The sequence below is a fragment of the Anoplophora glabripennis genome, unplaced genomic scaffold, assembly GCF_000390285.2.
Source record: "Anoplophora glabripennis isolate ALB-LARVAE unplaced genomic scaffold, Agla_2.0 scaffold781, whole genome shotgun sequence".
NCBI lineage: Eukaryota > Metazoa > Arthropoda > Insecta > Coleoptera > Cerambycidae > Anoplophora > Anoplophora glabripennis.
In genome coordinates, this window is record NW_019416935.1 from 103,601 (window position 1) to 123,761 (window position 20,161).

The 20,161-nt window shown below is 31.7% G+C and overlaps 2 protein-coding genes across 2 annotated transcripts; one reads left to right on the forward strand and one right to left on the reverse strand.

Annotated features, from left to right (window-relative positions):
• Window positions 1-201: 201 nt before the first annotated feature.
• LOC108911853 (zinc finger protein 90-like) lies at window positions 202-5,943 on the forward strand. The gene is made up of 3 exons (XM_018716906.2): window positions 202-328; window positions 2,592-2,999; window positions 4,032-5,943. Exons 2-3 carry the CDS (start codon window positions 2,716-2,718, stop codon window positions 5,407-5,409), a joined length of 1,662 nt encoding a protein of 553 aa, XP_018572422.1. The 5' UTR covers window positions 202-328; window positions 2,592-2,715; the 3' UTR covers window positions 5,410-5,943.
• A 3,140-nt stretch (window positions 5,944-9,083) lies between these two features.
• LOC108911856 lies at window positions 9,084-12,968 on the reverse strand. Its single transcript, XM_018716910.1, has 6 exons — window positions 12,757-12,968; window positions 12,549-12,706; window positions 12,001-12,111; window positions 11,159-11,236; window positions 9,762-9,827; window positions 9,084-9,328 (listed from the first exon to the last, which is right to left on the reverse strand). The coding sequence occupies exons 1-6, from the start codon at window positions 12,864-12,866 to the stop codon at window positions 9,306-9,308; spliced, it is 546 nt and encodes a 181-aa protein (XP_018572426.1). The 5' UTR covers window positions 12,867-12,968; the 3' UTR covers window positions 9,084-9,305.
• Window positions 12,969-20,161: the final 7,193 nt, after the last annotated feature.

Consider the following 20,161-nt stretch of genomic DNA (forward strand, 5'->3'; position numbering starts at 1 on the left):
AGAAAACTTTAGAAATAATTTTACTGAATCTAGTAAATCATTACTTTACTGTGTATGTAATGTATATTTGTAATTACGTATCTTTCAGAACTTGGAGGAAAAAGACAAACATGTAACTTGTAAAGCGTGCTCTGAGAAATTACCCTAAGAGAATAATTTTTCCCTATACTAATTCTAAAGAAGTGTCAGTAATTGATTTAAAAGAAGTTTATCTAAAGCAAAAAGAAAATATTCAGTTAATCGATTATGTGTCCAGTTGGTTACATGTGGATTTGTACCACTGAATGAAGTGGATATTGACATAATTGATAAATACATACCACAAGTGGTAAGTGTATTTCAAAGTACTCCTTAGGAAATATTTGTATGTGCTAGAATCAGGCTGTTCCTGTAAGTGCAGTTCTACTATAGATTTGACAGTATAGATATACTATGGATAAAGTCAAAGCTGACTTTCTATGTAGCCGTTCCAGCATGAACAGCAGAAGCGGCAGCGATTTGCCCTAAGCCACGTGACTTAGGATACAAATCGTGCGACATTGATTTTAAAAGAAGCTATTTCTGATTATGAAATCGTCTCTTTTTTGGTAGTAACACTACAATTAAAAAAATTACTGTCAAATCTGTGATTTATAACTATGTAAAATAAAATGGTTGTTTGTTGACGATGCCTTAATTGAACTATAATTATGTATGTAAGGTGAAGTGGGGTAAATGTGATAATGGTTCATAAATTTAATGCAAATTTATTACTAGTGCTGCCACCTACCTTATAACTCTTTAAGCTTGCATAGGAATAAGCCCAATACTACAGGGACCCCAAATTCCACCCAGTGTAGCTGCAGGTGGCGAGCCAACAATTCGTCATAATATAACCTAATATTCAAGTTGACACGTTTAATAATAATATATAACATAAAATGATGAATAAAGTTTATATCTTTGTGCTCGATTGATATAATTTAATTTCATAAAGCAAATTAATGAGCCGACTATAATCATTATACATTTGACCCATTCAATTTCAAGTAACTTATTTATAGGTAGATAGGTAGCATTATCACATTTGTCCCAAACTTCGGGGTAAATGTGATATATTGATATCGTTTTAAAAAAAATTACCTGACATTTTTCAAAAAGGAGCTGAAAAGATGTCAGTCCTAGAATCGATTAAGAACTGTATTCGAAGCATTAAGTATTTTTTATTTATTTTTTATTCCATTAAAAGTGTAAGTTTTGTTCTTTTGTTTGTGAACTATTCAAAAACTATATCACATTTACCCCACTTCACCTTATATCCGAATCATACAAGTTGCATTCCAAAATAAACAGGACTCTTCAAAATTAGGAATTTCTAGTGAGACCATCTATTGGCAATTACATGCTTCCCTGAAGTACATTTGGAGGAATAAAGGCAGAGTTTTTGCGTCTGATGTGACAGTATGTTTGTGTCACCGGTACAAAAATAAGCATCGAATATAGAGCTAATATTAAGTTTTGTTTTAAACTTGGTAAAAACTTTTACCAAAACGTTTCAATTCACGAACCAAGCTTATGGTGATGATTGTTTATCCCGAGAAAAAAAATCTTGTTTGGAGAANTGTAGCTGTTCCAGCATGAACAGCAGAAGCGGCAGCGATTTGCCCTAAGCCACGTGACTTAGGATACAAATCGTGCGACATTGATTTTAAAAGAAACTATTTCTGATTATGAAATCGTCTCTTTTTTGGTAGTAACACAATTCAAAAAATTACTGTCAAATCTATGATTTCTAACTCTAAAATAAAATGGTTGATTGACGCCTTAATTGAACTATAATGGTGTATGTCTATCAGAATCATAGAAGTTGCATTCCAAAGTAAACAGGACTTCAAAATTGGGTATTTCTAGTGACGCCATCTATTGGCAATTACATGCTTTCCTGAAGTACATTTCGATGAATAAAGGCAGAGTTTTTGAATCTAATGTGACGGTATGTTTGTGTCACCGGTACAAAAATAAGCATCGAATATAGAGCTAATATTAAGTTTTGTTTTAAACTTGGTAAAAACTTTTACCAAAACGTTTCAATTCACGAACCAAGTTTATGGTGATGATTGTTTATCCCGAGAAAAAAAATCTTGTCTGGAGAAGTCAATATTGATTTGTTTTAACGATTCCAAGAGCATCGTCCACAAAGAGTTCGTTTCACCAGGCGAAACTGTTAATGCTCAATTCTATATAGGTGTTGCTCTTATTTTTTAAAAAGTCTTGTTTACTTAACACACCTTATATAATCTATTGTGTAAATGTTTTTATAGTTACAATAGAAACAACCATAATGAGCAAACTTTTTCAATTGTTTTATAATATATTTTGCACCTACTTCGTTTTTGCACAAAACGAAAATTGAAATAGATTCAAATAAAAAAAAGAAGCGGTAAATGACCTTGTTTTACATGTTTTATTTGAAAATTAATAAAGTTTCTGATAAACTAACCGATTAAGTTAGTTGTGCTACTACATAGTTGTAGCAAAGTTAGCATTTTTTTCTTCAGATTCTTATAAGAACAATATTTATTCCATTGGAGATGAACATAAATATTTTTTAGGGATCCTGTTGTATGCGGATCGTGTTTTGAGTCGCTTCGTACTCACGGTGGTTTTTTAAAGAGCTGCCTTGATGCGCAAGAGCAACATAAAAACAATAAACAGTCTTACATTAAATCTGAAGAGATGAATATAAATCTGGAAGATGGTCAAGATGCGCAGGAGAAATGTAGAATTTTTGATAAGCAGTTTTCTATTAAAACTAAAGAGATGGAAATAAAACTGGAAGATGGTCAAGATACGCAGGATAAATATGAAATCATCGATAGACCGTGTTATATTAAACCTGAAGAAATTGAAGTAAAGCTGGAAGATGGTCAGGATGAGCAGGAGGGATATAAAAATGTTGACAATCAGTGTTGTATCAAATTTGAAGAGATTGAAATCAAGGTAGAAGATGATCAGGAGAGGTAAGGAAATATATCAATGAAATTTGGAATGGGCTCTTGCATAATCTCCCAGAATGTAAAAATTAAGTTTTCTTTCTAAAAATATTCATCTTAAATATAATTTTTTTCATTTTTTCGTTACCAGTACCAGCCTTGCAATGTCGGTTGCCTAAGTTCGGGGGCAATGTGGCTTGTAAATATCTCTGTCGATGTATACAAATTTGGAGTTTTGATTTATCGAAGTAGAATAAGAAAAAAGATCTCTTAAATTTTGTTTGAAGAAAGAATCGTTTTAAAGTTCTAACTTTTTTAGGGATATATTTTTTTAACCTCAAATGAAGTGAACTACGACCCATATTCATATAAAACTTTTTGATTAAAATAATTTGTTCCTTTACCCTTTTGAAGGAATATCCTGTATAGATAGAGCAATACACTGTATAGAAAATAGGGGTTGACTTGCGTAATTTTATTTTAAGTACTACTGAAATATAGGGAAAATGTACTCATAATTATTTTTTATACTAAAACTCTATTCTTCTGCTTTTGCCCGAAATAAACTTTTCAATTAGTTTTTGATTAAAGTTTGGTATTTCCGTACTATTGATTTTTGCAAGTGTTACAATCATTTTAAACTTTTACAATTGTTTAAAAAACAGAAGAAACAATATGTAGATAACAAAATTTTACACCACATCTGAACAAATTACGTTTATTAAGAAAAAAAAGCGGTGAATAGCTATTATTTGGTTACGGTCAGACTAAACAGCCCAAACTGCATAGTAAATATGTGCTACTCCCACTCCATCTTTCACTGCTGTGTGACGGTAACCATAACCACCGAAATCATAATAATGAAACTCCCATATATTTAGGACTGCCGATATATGGCTAAAAAAGCTATTTAATTATTTCGAATAAATTACGTTTTATTATTAAAAAGTTAACCCTAATTTGAACATCCTCTACTATAGTTTATTTATAGTAAATAATTTTTTATGAAATTCTTACATTGGTATATATTTATTTCATAAACAGCTCTAATTTTTCCAGCAATCTCTCTTCATATGACTTAGAAGATGAAAAGATTGAAAACAAAGGGAGAGGCACTTCAGAAGATATAGGTGAATATATGCAATGTGATACAGAATCTGATGAAAACTATACAACATTGGCCCACAACATCCAAATACCTGAAAGCAGTGACATTGACTCGTCATTAAATACACAATTCTATCAAAGTGATAAAGATAAAACTAAACCGAAAAGGAGTCTGAAGAGGCATCAATTAACACTTGAAAACGCGTCAAAAGCACATATGCACAGGTGCGACACCTGTGGCTTTGAAACGAGTTACAGAACCAGTCTGACTAGACATCGGTTGGTACAAGATCCCTCAGAAGTGGGAGCTTACAAGTGCAACAGTTGTAGTTACGAAACCAAATACATCAAATGTCTGAAAGTGCATCAATTTTTACACAAACATCCTTCAAAAGCTAAAATGTACAAGTGCGAGACGTGTGGCTACGAAACAAAGCATAAAAGTCACCTGAAAATGCATCAGTTATTGCACAAAGATCCTTCGGAAGTCCAGATGTACAAGTGTGATACTTGCGGTTACGAGACTAAATATAAGAATCACCTAAAAGTGCATCTTCTCACTCACAAAGATTCTTCGGAAATCCAAATGTTCAAGTGCGATACTTGCAATTACGAGACTAAATATAGGGGTGTTCTAAACAGGCATCAGTTAACGCACAAAAATATCTCGGATATTAAAATGTACAAGTGTGATATATGTAGCTACGAAACTAAATATAGGAATCACCTGAAAGGGCATCAGTTGATGCATAAGGATTCTTCCGAAATCCAAAAGTTCAAGTGTGATAAGTGTAGTTACGAATCCAAGTTTAAAAGCAATCTAAAAGCACATCAATCGACACACCAGTATTCTTTGGAAGTCCAAAAGTACAAGTGTGATACATGTAGCTACGAGACCAAGTTTAGGAGCAACCTAACATCACATCAGTTGAAACACAAAGACCCTTCGGAAATCCAAATGTACAAGTGTGATGAATGCAGTTACGAAAGTAAACAAAAGCGTCATCTGAAAGTGCATCAACTAAAACACAAATATATTTTAGAAATCCAAGTTTACAAGTGCGATAGATGTGATCACCAAACTAACAGCAAAAGCAGTTTAAAAACACACCAACTAGTACACAAAGATTCGTCGGAAATTGAAATGTACAGGTGTGACTCATGTGACTTTGAAACTAAGCATAAAAATTGTTTAGGAGTGCATCGCTCGTCACACAAAGATTCCTCAGAAATTGAAAAGTACAAGTGTGATACTTGTACTTACGAAACCAAGTTTAGAAGCAATCTAAAATCGCACCTGTTAAGGCACAAGGATCCCTCAAAAATCTAAATGTACAAGTGCGAGGAATGTAGTTACGAGAATAAACAAAAGCGTCATTTGAAAATGCATCAATTAAAACACAAAGAAATTGTAGAATTCGAAACGTAAAAGTGCGACAAGTGTAGTTACGAAACTAATCGTAAAAGCAGTTTAAACATTCATCAGATAGTGCATAAGGATTCGTCGGAAATCCAAACATACAAGTGTCACACGTGTAGTTTTGAAACTAAGTTAAAAAACAATCTAAGATGGCACCAATTAAAACACAAAGATGCTTCAGAAATTCAAATGTACAAGTGTGATGCTTGTGATTACGAAACTAAATATAAGAGTTGTTTAAAAGCTCATCAATTAACACATAAAGATTTGTCAGAAACCCAAACGCACAAGTCTGATTAGTGTTGTAAATGACCGAGAATAATGTCACTGTTATATTCCATGTGATGTAATTATTATAAAATTAAAGAAATGTGAAATATTTTTATATCGTCAAAAGCATAAAAATGTTCATTACTCCCGAGCATTCTCGGGAACACGCTGATGATTCCCCAATTTTCTTGAAAGGCTTTTAAGTGCTCCACCTCCATAATTTTCATTATTTGCACAAGCAATATACAGGGTGTAACTTTAAGTTCAGGTCAGTTTTTTAGTGGTTCCCCTGAATACGAATCTGAAATAGTTTCTTTCTGGGCGGCATAACCTAGACCACCTGGAATTAGCATGGTAAGTTGTATCAGTGCACTATCAGCATTGCCCGTTGTTAACTTTTTAAAACGACTGTTAGCGACAATGGAAAATAATTTAGTGAAAAGGATTCTTTGGCTTAGCGACGTGTTACTTTAAAGTCATCATTACATTTTTTTTATATCGATGTCGATGAAGCGCCCAACATATTAACTAATATCGGTATGTCGATAACGTTACTAATTGTAACACGATTGCCGGGATATAGCGTGTGTAATCATGGTCCTGCTAATAAAGGTTATCCCACAGCCATTGGTCAGTATGGAGCATTTTGTATAAATGACATCAAAAAGTGTATTACCTATAATTATTTATTTGTGGCAATTTTCATTAGTTTTTATTTAATATGGAATTTCTGCCACACATGAATAACGGATTTCTGTATGATTTTTAAATGATTTACTGTTTATAGAATACTAACTGAATTTCAACAACTGTATAAATTTTAGCACTTTATAATTATATTTTATTTTACGGCACAATACAGAATTGCTCTTTAAATATTCTCTCATATCTTCGTGGAGGGTAGATAAAAGAAAAAAAAAAGAATAGAAAATGTTTGTATGTGTTTTTCTATTAATTATTTAAACATATCATTTTATTTTGGATAATTATTTTTTTTACTAACTGTTTAACTAATGCCTTAATAAAAATGAAAATGAAATGAAAAGTGAAATCAAGAAAAATTATCTACCTTCTCGGCGGTAGCCAGTTCTGGTGAAACAGGATATATTTATAAAATTAGTCTCTTAACTGATCGTTATTGTGCAATTTATTTTAAAAAAATTGGTACAAATACCCAATTAAATAAGAACAGTATCAGTAAATTTAAAAAAATCTAAATGTACTACTGTAAATTTTAATAATAATTCCCCGATAGAATATATACACAGCCTATACAATAAAGCAGCAATTCCAATCCGTCGACAACACTTTGATCTTTTTCAATCAAATTAGGTAACCTTGGTCATTATAGCATAAGAATTGCACAGAAACAAAAAGAAAAGTGGTCTATTGCAATGTATTCTTACGTATTTTGACGGGTCCACCACCCTTCGAACGAAATTTCGTTTTCTTCTGTATTCTTTATTTTATCATTTTATTGTCCACATTGACAGTGGGCATTAGATCTGTACTGGTAGAGTCCCTGGGTAAACGGAAGGAATGGTATACCCTTTAGAGTGGGGTTTTCTATTTTTAATGGTGGTTTTTCAACGATTTAAATATAACAGAGTGGTGATGGAGCAATTCTGAATTTGGTTTTGTTTTAAGCATGTCAAGCAGACCACTTTTCTGTTTTTCTATGACTGCGTTATTAATTTAATGAAAGAATTATTATAACTATTCATGTTTAATACTTTGTGGTCTGTTGCAATAATTATATTGAGTAGCTTATTTGCTCTTTGTTAGTGGCTGCTAAACATAGGCGAAGTGCATCAACATAACAATCCGCATCAGGGAATCGTATTGGGTAACTGACAAGCTGTACTTGTACTTATTCTGTCTCGAATATGCAGTCTAAAATTTTTACCTGCACTTTTGCATAATGTATACTGTCCAAAAATGTTAAACCAATTAAATTTTTTGACGAAAAGACTTACTAGTATGTTTTTCTTACATTTATTTTGCTGCTACCACTTTCTATGACATGCAGTTGCAATTACAGTTCTGTTTGCCATTTTTGTGATATTTTTGTATTTTTTTTTTCCTTCACATATTCATACATATTTTATCAGCCTGGCTTGAGTTATTTTCTATTTTTAAGTGCGATAAATTTTTTTATTTGTGTTTTTAAGTACTCTCTGTCCTGGAGTTGGTGTTTGTTAATCACTCGGACAAAAAATAATATAAATAAATAAAAAAACATAATAGACCATCTCATTACAAATGATAAATTTGACTGCTTTCTCTGAAAATATAAAATAAAAGCCGCATTTTTGAATAAGAATGGTCCAAATGGTGCCTCCAGTCCAAAATCCACACCAAACAGTAACACGTTGTGGATGCATATGTTTTTCAACAATTACTCGTGGATTTTCTGAACCGCAAATGAGACAATTTTGTTGATTAACAAAGCCATCAAGATGAAAATGAGCCTCATCGCTGAAGATGGTTTTTGTTCGAAACGTCAGCATCCACTTGTAGTCCTATAACCTATTCAACGAACTCACTTCGCTCTGCATGGTCAGTATGCTTCAGTTCTTGAGTCAATTGAACATTGTAAGCACGAAAATGGAAATCTTTCGTGAGAATATGCTAGAGAGCTTCTCGAAATGTCTAATTCTCGATCACGGTGCTAAATTCATATTCCTGGACTCTCAGCAACACTCTCTCGAACCGTTTCGATGAATGACTTGTTGAAGGATGGCCAGAGTGTTTGAGATCACTAATTGAAAGAGACCGGCTCCTTGAATTTTTCAATTAATATCCTGGCAGTTGAAGTTAAATCACTATTTCAGCCGTATTTTGTACGAAAATTGCCAACTGTAGTTGCCAAACCTTCATCACTTTTAAAATACTGCTCAAAAATGAAAATGCGTTATTTCGTGTAGTGCCTTCCTTTTTTAATAACCCTGCACTGTCAGCTGTCACGCAGTCCTTTTTTCGTTGGCAACACTTTTCCACGCAAATGGCGCAAAATTCAATTCTTGTGTGAATTTTGAAAAACCCTATATTTAATTAAACAAGCTGACTATATAATTTATGCAAACGCATAAAAATGGCACTGGAGTCATTTACATTGCAAATTGTACCCGTACTTAAAATATATGAATACATTTAGGTTCCAGCTCCTATATCAAACAAAAATCAAGGCAAGTTAACCAGAAACATCTATATTAGTTTTTTCTGTCTGCTACTATTTAGCCCTTACCTGGACCACCCTATATATAACTGCTGAATATATTCTAGTAGATATTTATCAAGTCATTATTAAAAAAATGATCTTTATTTAAAAAAAGGTGTGGTTCATTAGTCTGAAAATGAATTTTACATATTTTCTTTTTATAAACTTGCACAACACAACTTTGATGTCGATTTTGATAAAACATATTTCCTTTCTGTTAAAAAAATCCTTCATCGTTTTGTCTTTAAGTTGATCAAAATCGCCCTCTTTTCACATAACTGATCTTAAAGATGTTTGTCTTCCCCTTACTTAAATCTTAGGGTATTCGTAACCAGTAATCTGAAATAAAATTCTGTTACTAACCTAACAAATGATATTTAAAGCAATTTTTCTCAGTGTAACATGGCACAATGTAACACAACTGAATTTTCTATTTCCTAAAAATATTCTACGAGGTTTGATCAAAGACCAGTAACAACTTAAAGAAAAAAAAAGATCCTCGGGCATGACTCCCTGTGATTTTTTCTTATTTCCCAAAGTTAAGGATACTCAAAGGACGTTTTTTAAAGATTAGATAAAGGCAAAATCGCAAATCGTGTCCAAGACATACCCAAAAAGGCTTTCACAAAGTGGTAATTCTGTTGACATAAGTCTATCACAGGGGCGCTGTTTTGAAGGGGATGGGATAAAAATTGAAGATTAAATAAATACTTTCTGATAAAATTAACAATTGCCCTTAGTTTTTGATCAAACCTTGTATATTAGTACATACCACATTCTTCTAACGGAGACACCATTGGCAGAGAAACTGTTGAAGAATTGGCATTTATTGAGCAGTCTGAAAAAAATGTACATAGTCCTTTTTATGTCCTTTAGACATTTGCACGGTTGAAATTTGAAAAAAATGTGATTTCAATTTATTCAGTTATCTCAAAATATATGACAAGAAATTTTAACTAATGATTCAACTAATTAAAGGCAAAAATTCACTCAATTAATTTATAAATCTGACTTAATAGATAAATCAGTGGAGGAAATACTGGGAGACACTTTGAAGTTTGATATATTTTTTAAATTGTTTATTTCTCTATTTACAAAAGTGAGTTTTTTTTTAAATTTACATCAGCGGTACTGCCCAGCTGAATAAATAGAAAACCACTCTAAGATTACTTGATTTTCGAAGAAAAACAACTAAAAAATGACTTTTTCACATCAAATTAGATATACAGTGTTTCTAGCTTTTGTGTTAGTTAACACTTCCTTAAATACAAACTGGCTGGCGAAATCAAGTGGATTATTTTTTATGGGTAGGTTCCAGAAAGGTCATTTTCCCATTGCAACAAATGCCTGCTTTGATTTTTTTTTATATTTACACTAAATTTTGTATCTATATTGGAAAAAAAATCTATTGGTTATTTTTCTTCGTGCTGATATATTTCAAAAATAAATACAAAAATTAAAATGAGAAATAGTTGTTACTAACAGAAAATTTATATTCTTGTTTTTAAGTTTAAATGTATTTAATTCAACAAATTGTCCTAAAAATCCTATCAAGTGAATTTATTTGAATTAGCTTTAAAATAAAGTAAAAAATATGCCAATTAATAATGAAACACACATATTTTAAAAAAGCTGTCATTGTTAACCATTATTTGTAGTTCACTATTATTTAATTATTTTACTGCACAAAACCAATTAAACACTTTTCTTTTGCTATTTCAGCCAACTGTTTTTGATTCCATGGCATCCTAGATGCTCACAAAATTTTATTTTGCATTTTTCTTCCTTCAAATTTGGTACATAACCATTTTTATTCGTTAAAACAAAATTCTTGACATGGTTTTTTGAACAAATGTACAAGTATAAAAAACCATAGTGTGCCATGCATTCGTGACAAGGAAAATCAATAGAGCCAAGAAGAAATAGAGCCACTTAGTTTTGACAGTTTAGTTGTATTTAAAGGGGTGTAATACGACAAACCAAAATTTGATTTAGTCAAAAAAGACCTAAAAATATATTCAAAAAAATGATTTTCAAAAGTCCAAAAAGATGGTCATCACGGAACTTTCAATAAAAGTAGTTATTAGTAATTTTAGGGAATGAAATCAAAAACTTATCTCCAAGTACAGGAAGTTATGAAATAAATGCAAATATAAATTTTGTACTTACTGAAACTTTCTTGCGAAGATATCAGTGGAGGACCAATTGCAAAGATTCCGGGATTGTTTAATACTGTTTTTTCAGAACCTAAAAAAATACATAAAAGTATTAAAACCAAACAAAACATCGATGAATAATACATATACAATATATCCGTGATTAAATAAGAAAAGGGGAAACATATTTATTTTTCAAAAAGTCATTATTATATTTTTTGCTAGAAATGCAAAATTAAATACAAACAATTTCATTTTTTAATAATTAAGTGTTCCTGGATCAGTCCCTTATACGGCTAGTTTCTTATTTTGGTCGGCCTTCATCTTTAATTTAATTCAAACTGATTACACAACAAATTATCATCAAAAAACATGTTTTTGTTACTGCCACATATTTTAGGTATGTTAAAAATGTTGCTTTGAAATTAAATTGGTTCATGCAAATTTAATTAGTGTTTTCGTTAAAAAAAATATATTACAGTATTTTTATCTCTAGAAAGGAAAATACTTATTCTATAAGAAAAAATATCGGTTCTGTATTGGTCGAGCCATGAGAAAATCCTTACTTTTCCTGTTCCTTACACATAAGCATTACTTTTTTTACTACCACAAAATATTTGCAATAAAATAAATTATAAACAATTTATTTGCAGCGAAAATAAAAATTATTTAAGATATATTGACAATTTCCCTCTGTGTTTCAGTAATCGCCGATATTATCTTAAATCAAAAGACATTTAAATTTATTATTCAACAAAGGTTACTTACATTAATCAAATTTTTTTTTAGTTTCTCGATAATCAAAACATGCTTTAATCCAAAATTAGTCCAGTTAACAGATTGTACTGTACTTACCAATTTCTTTTCCAGAAGATTCTTGTAGATGTGCGACTGCTTCTGGAGCTGAACACATAGCTTCCTCAACTAAACAAACAGCCTCTTCATCTAAAGAAATAGCTTCCCCTCCTAAACAATCAAATTCACAATGACTGTACAGGATACTGCAATATTCCACCAATAAAATAGTTCAGATGAATGTAGATCGCCAAACACTTCGTTTTGAGCTATAATAGGATAAGGTTATATTTATAACTAAAATAATCTTAACTTTATCATTTTATATCTCAAAAACAAATCGTTTGCAGACTTATGTTCTTTTTTTTGTTATTTTTTGTTGGAGAAACAATTTTATTGGTAGAATACTAATACTAATAATACAAAGTGGCACCATTGTTTACGAGCAAAGTGTAGCTTTTACGACAAAAAAGTAAACCGTTTATCGCCACTATTGGTACAGTATAAGAGTCTATAAGCTACGATTTTTAATAACGATGATTTCAAATTTCAGCAATATTTTCAAAAGATTTACAAAAGCTGTGTCTGTAGTTGTGCAGATAACTGACCTTTTATTGTGGGAAATGCAAATTTTTTCAGTCGAACGCCCGCAAACATTTCTCCAGCAAAATGCAAGCTACAGACTCTGTAATTTTTCCTATGTAATTCCTCTGGAGAAAGATGCTTCAGGTCTTCCCGACCGCAATACTTCAGCCATACTTCGCATCTAATAAGAGGTGTTTGTTAATATTAATTTATTATATCTATATTATTTACCTTTGCCGATCTTTTGGAAATCTGAAAAGACTGTGTTTCTTCGCATTTATATTGACCGCGTATCTGTTGGGGCACGTTAATAGACAACATAGATTTGTCACTGAAGGCATTTTAACACAAGTAAAATATAATTAAAAAAAAAATCAAAAATGGTGCAATAAGTTAGGTTAGACATGTCAGTTGTCAATTTCAAAATCTAAATCTATTAGTTGCTTTCCAATGTAGGTACTTCAGATCAGATTGACCTCTTGGGTATGTACCAATCACAATAAACTAAAGTGTAGAATTGTGTAGTTGAACGAACTAATTCAAATGAATTATTTTCTGTGGTAAACTAATGGCGATTTCCATTGACACTATAGACGTTGAACACTTGCGAACACCAACAGCCGGATTCATGAAAGGGGCGTAAGGCGTTAGTCGGACGAAAGAGTTTTTCACAAAAAATGCGCTTCCCTTGCGCCTTTTATTTGCGCTAATAGTTACGTCAAAATTTAGACCTACATGACATGCATAAAAATCGTGCAACTTAAGGTGTAGTTTATTAAATTCATTGCAATTTATTTTTTTAATTGCAATAAGTATATTATTATAAGTATTTCTAGTGCTTCATAATAGTTTAACCACAAGACAATAGACGTGGCATTATAACTAATAGTTGCGCCTTCGTCGCGCACTTTTTGTGAATGGGACTACGCTTTTTATTTAAATTCGCGCAATACGGGCGCAAAATTTTTGCGCAACTTCCGTTAGTCAGACTAACGTTACGCCTCGTTGATGAATCCATGTGCCAGTGTTTAACGTCTAATTGACCTGTGATCATTTAGTCCACGACGTGAATTAAGCGATCACAGTTTTACTTCTTAGTTTATCGCACAAACAAACAAGTTTACGAAAAGAACTTACGCATGTCAACTGTCGGGCTCCAGCACAAAACAGATAAAAGAGCAAGCCAGCAAGTGTGAGGAAGGAGAAATAATAGATAACAGATTTTTACCTTTCGCGATATAAAAATAATTAGTGGCATAGGGCATTTTATTATAATTAGATAGAACACATTCGATTTTATGCATGGGTAGATTTTTTATTTAGGAAAATCGGAGATATCGATGTCGTTCCTTGATTTATATTTTCTTATAAATCATAACTTATGATAAAGACTGAGCAGTTCACGAACAAGATTAATCATACTTCAAGCTCAAGTATCTTTTTAAAGTGTAATTTTATTTTGCACCAATATAAGGGAAAAAGAAGTTAATAATAATAATTTTGAATGTTATTACTATAGGTATACTCACTATTACGGTTAGATGTGCTTATAACTTATAAACTTGCTAGACAGGAAGAGTAAATATCTTTCCTTTATGTTAGTAAGTATTAAGTTATAAGTATAACAATTGTGCGAAAGCAACTTGGATATTTCTTGTTTTAAAAGTTTAGTACTTAATTAATATTTTTATATTACTTAATAATGCAGAACTGATTTTTTCTACTTTGAGGAATATGGCCTAACCCTATTTCATTATAGTTATCTGTTGAATTATTATATTATAAGAATTGCATAAACACTCCACTTTTTCAACAGCTTTGAGTTTATACATCATTATATATGCATTATGAATAAATTTTAGTGGATGAACTAAAGTAAAGTGAACTGAAGAATTAGTTCCATGAATTGTACATTTTAAGGTGTGTTTTGGTTCCGACAGAGAACAATTCTAGAACGGTTCAAATTAGTTGACATTCCAGTCATAAGAATATCTAAACCAAGATATACTTACACTAACAGTACTTTTGGGTAGTTATTCTGAATTGTTCTAGGACTGTCCGCTGACCGCAAATGCGGCCGGTGTAGGCGCTTTGTGGGACTTTATTCTTTTGTCCTGGCTGGGCCCCGCCGGCTAGGGCCCTTTCTTCTGCCAGTAGATATTTGAGGGAATACCCCTATCTATATTTTTTTGTTAATGTGACCGAATCGTGGAAATAAGGTCTGTTTATTTATATTTTCACTAATAATTAGGGTAATTTCATTATTTTTGTCACTTTCCATTTTATTTTATAAATTGCATGATATTTTATGTGTAAAAATTTTCAATAAAAGCACGAAATCATTTTAAAAATCTTGTTACAATTGGAACTGGCCCAAGAATGTAAATAAATCTTATTTCCAGTATTCACTCACATAAATAAAAAATATATATACAGGGTGTCTCCAGTTCGGGTTGCCTATACCTGAAATGGATACAAAATTTCAATTGTCAAAAAAAATCATACTTCATAAAAATTTTTGCTTGTCCAGAAGCCCTTGGCAAGATAGTCATTTGTTCAATTTAATGTACAGGGTGTTAAAAAATTTGGAAAAGGTAAAAACAGTGAAGAGTAAAGTACCTTAAATCTTAACGCTACGTGAAAAAGTAATGGGGAAAAGTTGCTTGGAATTAAAAATTTTATCTTTAAATATGAAAGAATGGCCTTCTAGTTAATACTCGACATTCTGGGATATTCTAGGATTCTACTTATTTTATAATACTTTCGGAAGTCATTCTATTTAAAAAATATTGCTTTATTGAAAAACAGATACTCTACACATGTTTGCATATTAATAATTTATTTTTTATACGGGGGGATCAAAAACCTCAAATAGCAAATTTAAATCAATATACGTACCTAGAGATGCTAGACACGTTTTTCTGACCAGAATTAGAAGAACATTTGGAATATAGACAAAAAGCGTATTTTCAACAAGATGGATGTCCCGCTCACTGAACAATTCTAGTCGGCAATTGGCTTAACAGAAAATTTCGAGAGAAGTGGATAGGAAAATATGGTCCTATTTGTTGGCCAGCAAGGTCCCCTGACTTGTCGCCGCTTGATTATTTCATTTGGGGAGGGGGGGGGGGCTTCTTGAAAGAAAGACTGTACAGAGAACCAGTGCAACACAATGTTGATTTCTTGAAAAGCAGGATAATTGAAGCTGCTGCCCAAGTAAATGAAGAAATGATACATTCGACCTATGCTGCATTTAGAAAAAGATTGGAGAGGTTTGTTGAACTTGGCGGACTTCATGTAGAATAGTTTTGTAGTGGCGCATACATACTCTGACTTTGCCGTGTTCTCAAAATAAATGTTGGATTAATGTTTTTGATGTTTTTGATCCCCCTGTATAAAAATATTAATATGCAAACATGTGTATCTGTTTTTCAATAAAGCAATATTTCTTAAATAGAATGGCTTCTTCGAAAATATTAAAAAATAAGTAGTGTCCTAGAATATCCCAGAATGTCGAGGATTAACTAGAAGGTACTTGACATTTAAATAATTAAATAAGGCAAACTTTCAAAGAAATTATCACTTTTAAAATTAATTATTAATGGGCGCCGCCCCACAACCCCCCCCCCCCTCCCATGCACCCCTGCACCGTCCGCCACTGGCTCTAGGTCTAATTGTCCATGACTGTGGCGATGATACTTTGCTGTTTAAGCGAAAAATGGAATTTAAAGTACAATTTATTTGTACTTTGAATTTGAAGAAATTTATGACGCAGGATAATAAAGAATCAAATTTGGTAGAATTTTTTTGAGATACTTTTGTCCATTTACAAACAAAATTTCGTATGAACGCAAAAATATTATTTGTATTTTCTAACATGGACCAGCCTCTACTCTTATTTTTGCCTATTCATTTCCTATGTATTTATTTGCCCTTTTAACTAAATTGTTTTCTTTCTAATTGATGTCAATCTGATGAGAACTCTTAGACTTGACTTGAATTAGCATAATATCATTTACAATAAAGTATAAATACAAATGCTATTATTAAAAATATATTATAAAAAAAAACATAAGTAGTTTACTTTTTAAAGACGAGTCTATAAAATTTGGTTTATACATAATCTACATACTTCAGCAGATAAGATAGATTTAAGTACTTATACTAATAAATATTAACAAAGTAGGTACGTTAATTATATTAATAATAAACACTTCATGGGACATACGTTGCAAGTTTATATTTTGTCGTATATTACGAATTTTAAAAATCGAAATATAAATAGTATGTACCTTAATTTCGATGCATTAAAACATGATAGTTATATTTCAAAACGCTTATATAGGCATAGATAATAATAATCTTACTGTTTATTATAATTAATAGTAATTTAATTTCTAAAATATTTTTTTTGTAACGGCAGTATTAATGTCACCATAATATCCATTCTAATCTTTACTGATCGTTAATCGAATTGTGCTGAGATTGGCCGATAATCAGAATATCTCCTGAATAAATTATTAATCTCTAATCTGTGTTGATGAATAATTACGATTATCACAAATAAAACCATAGAATTTTTTACTAAGAAGCTCTTTATCACTCCACTCATGGCCATGAACTCATAATTACCACTGTTTCTAATGTTTACACAGTGTAGTGTGTAGTTAGAATTTTTAGTTTTTTTTTTGAAGTTTCTATCGGACTTTTCTGTAAAAAAGTAAGTGAAGTTCATATATATCCTTAACAATAATAATATTATCGATTGTCGACATTAATGGCAGCAGATTTGAGCAAATTTTTAATCATAGGTAAGTGTATAATTTAGTAAATCAATTCAAATTAAAAGTAATGTGAATTATGATATTAATTTAATGTGCTAGAAGGATCAATTTTAGAATCTTTCTTTTTATTATCCGTACCTACGTACCTACCTATATTATTATTTCACACTTTTTGTTAAACAAAAACAATTCTACCGTGGATTTATAAGTACACAAAAGCAAGCTTTAATTTTTTTTCAGAACAAAATTTATTATAACTTAATTGCTTCCTAGAATTGTGAAATAAATAAAAATAAAAAAACTTGTCTGATATTAGGAGATATATCACAGTTTTCATCATAAATTGTTATCTTCAGTACCTATTGTTTTTACTGTAGGCATGTTTTATACTTTTAATAATTTGAAATTATCAGACATTATCTGTTTCATAGTTTGTCATATCTGTCTTGTTTGATTCCTAAATTCGGGAAAGCTTAAAAACGGAACAATTGGTTTTATAATTTACACTATCAAATAAACCAAAGTAACGGTTTACACGTCCCATAAATTTATACGTTTGTAGCGTCGGTATCCAAAGGGCATTGCGGTCGATGCCCGGAGATCTGAAAAATGTATCAATAGTATTGATTACATTTATAATTTTTATTACCGTATAACGTGTATAATAATACTTTAATAATAAACTGCCCTTTTTGAAGCACGCTTTCTTTTAAAGCAGTGATTTTCTTAGGGTTAATCAATTTACTACTTATGGCTAAAAGATATTTCTCTCAGTGTATAGTGTAAGCATGAAATCATAAAGGACACTAAAAATAATTTAAAGTATTTCTTTATTTCTATTTATCTATTTTATAATTATATATATATAATATAAATTTTGTTTACGGGGGTTATCAAATATGCTCTCTTCAATGAAAATAATAACGTAGCACTTTTAGTTATACCGGAAGTAGCTGTCAACTTCATTATTTCTGTTGATTAACTTGTTTGCTTTTCTATTAAATTATTATTCCAACTTTTTCCAGATCGTCAAGTTTGACGATTAAAATCATAGCCAACTTTTGAATTTTCGAAGATTTTATAAAACACAGCACAACAAAACGTATTATTAGTTATTCGTGTTTTTATTGAAAATGACAAGGTTCTAAAGTTCAACTGAGATATATATGTTTCTTTTCGAAATTTGAAACCCAACATTCAAGACCTATAACTTCTCAGGCATGCAGCTTAATATAAAGCTACACACTACTGTGTGTCGGTTCTTATGTGAAACACTGTATATTTTCTCATTATTAAAAAGAGGTAACAAACGTGAAATAACCAACTTTATTAATGTAATTATAAAAAAATAATATTTTAAAGTTCTACAAAGAACGCTATTGTTATCTAGTTAGCTGTTAAAATGCCAAAGAAGTAGTCACTGTTCTGGTTATCTGTTTATACAACATTACAACAAAGTATAGTAATGGATGAAAATTTTATAGGTTCCTAAATTACCTGAAATGGCAGACAAGTATAAAAAGCATAAAGGCAGCGCTGGTCTCGAAGGGGTACAATTTCAATTAGATCTGTTGACTGTGGCGCTGGTAAACGCACTTCACAACCATCAAAAGTGGAAGATATCGACGGAAAACAAGGAGGCGGGAAAGTACGATGACATCGTCATAGAACTGTCTGACGAGAGCGCCGTTCTTGTTCAGTGTAAACACAAAGACAGTAAGAAAATCACCAAAGACCAACTATTCTCGCACAGCTCCAAAAACGCAGACTTTAGTCTACCAAAGTATTTCCTGTCCTATGAAGAAATTAAGCGTAAATTTAAAGAGAGGACTGTAATCATTTGCACCAACGCTGCCATCAATTTGAAGGGCCTAGAAAACACCGTAACCTCCCAGGATGCAGGTATTGACAGTATGTTTTATTACGAGGGTTGTTCCTATTTTACTTTCAGTGAAAATATTTTGCCGGATTTAAAAAGGAGCGCGCAATGCTACCTTAAAGAAAACTTGCAAAGCAGATGCATAGATAAGGCAACGATAACGGATGAAAGCTTGAAGGATTTCCTGAGAAATTTACAATTTTTTTCAAGCTACCCCAGTAGAGAAGATCTACATAAAATTATAGAACAGAGACTGTCGGATTTCCATCATTCGAATTTATGGTGCAAAATATCTTACGACGAAATCTACAGGAAAATAGAAGACTGGTTCAAACAACCGAAGGGCGAATATTTAACGGAGCTTCGCGTCAAAGCGATATTGTGTGAAATGAGAAGCGATAAATACAGCAAATCGCTGAGAGACTACAAGGTATCATTTGAACGCAACGATTTCGACTTTACCGATTCGAATAAGGTTGTCCACGTAAACGTTGGCGGGGGATATTTGCTGCAGACGTTAAAAATTTTTCACAAACTCGAAGATGTTAAAGAAAGGAAACTCTATGTCGGTCCCGATGACGATATTGACGCACTAACACAAATAATAGAAACATTTGAACTGCGTCGCTATGCGATTTTAATAATAAATTGGTCTAAAAATATGGACGAAGCCGTAGTAAAGGAAATTGGTATCAAATTGAGAACAGTTTTACAGGAGTGCCAGGGCAAGAAGGTTATCCTTGTGGGTAATAACAGATTGGTCCAGCATATCGGACTGAAAGACACGTTCCAAGTTAACGAATCCGTGACCTTCCTCGATCTCACAAAGGAATGTCAAAATATGCTGCTAAAGCGAAAAAACATAGTCTTCCAAGGCGAAACAACTAACCTAGAAGAACTACTTTTAATGCACAAAGTTGAAGAGATTACGAAACTTTTAGATTCTGATACGTTAGAAAAATTAATCAAAAGC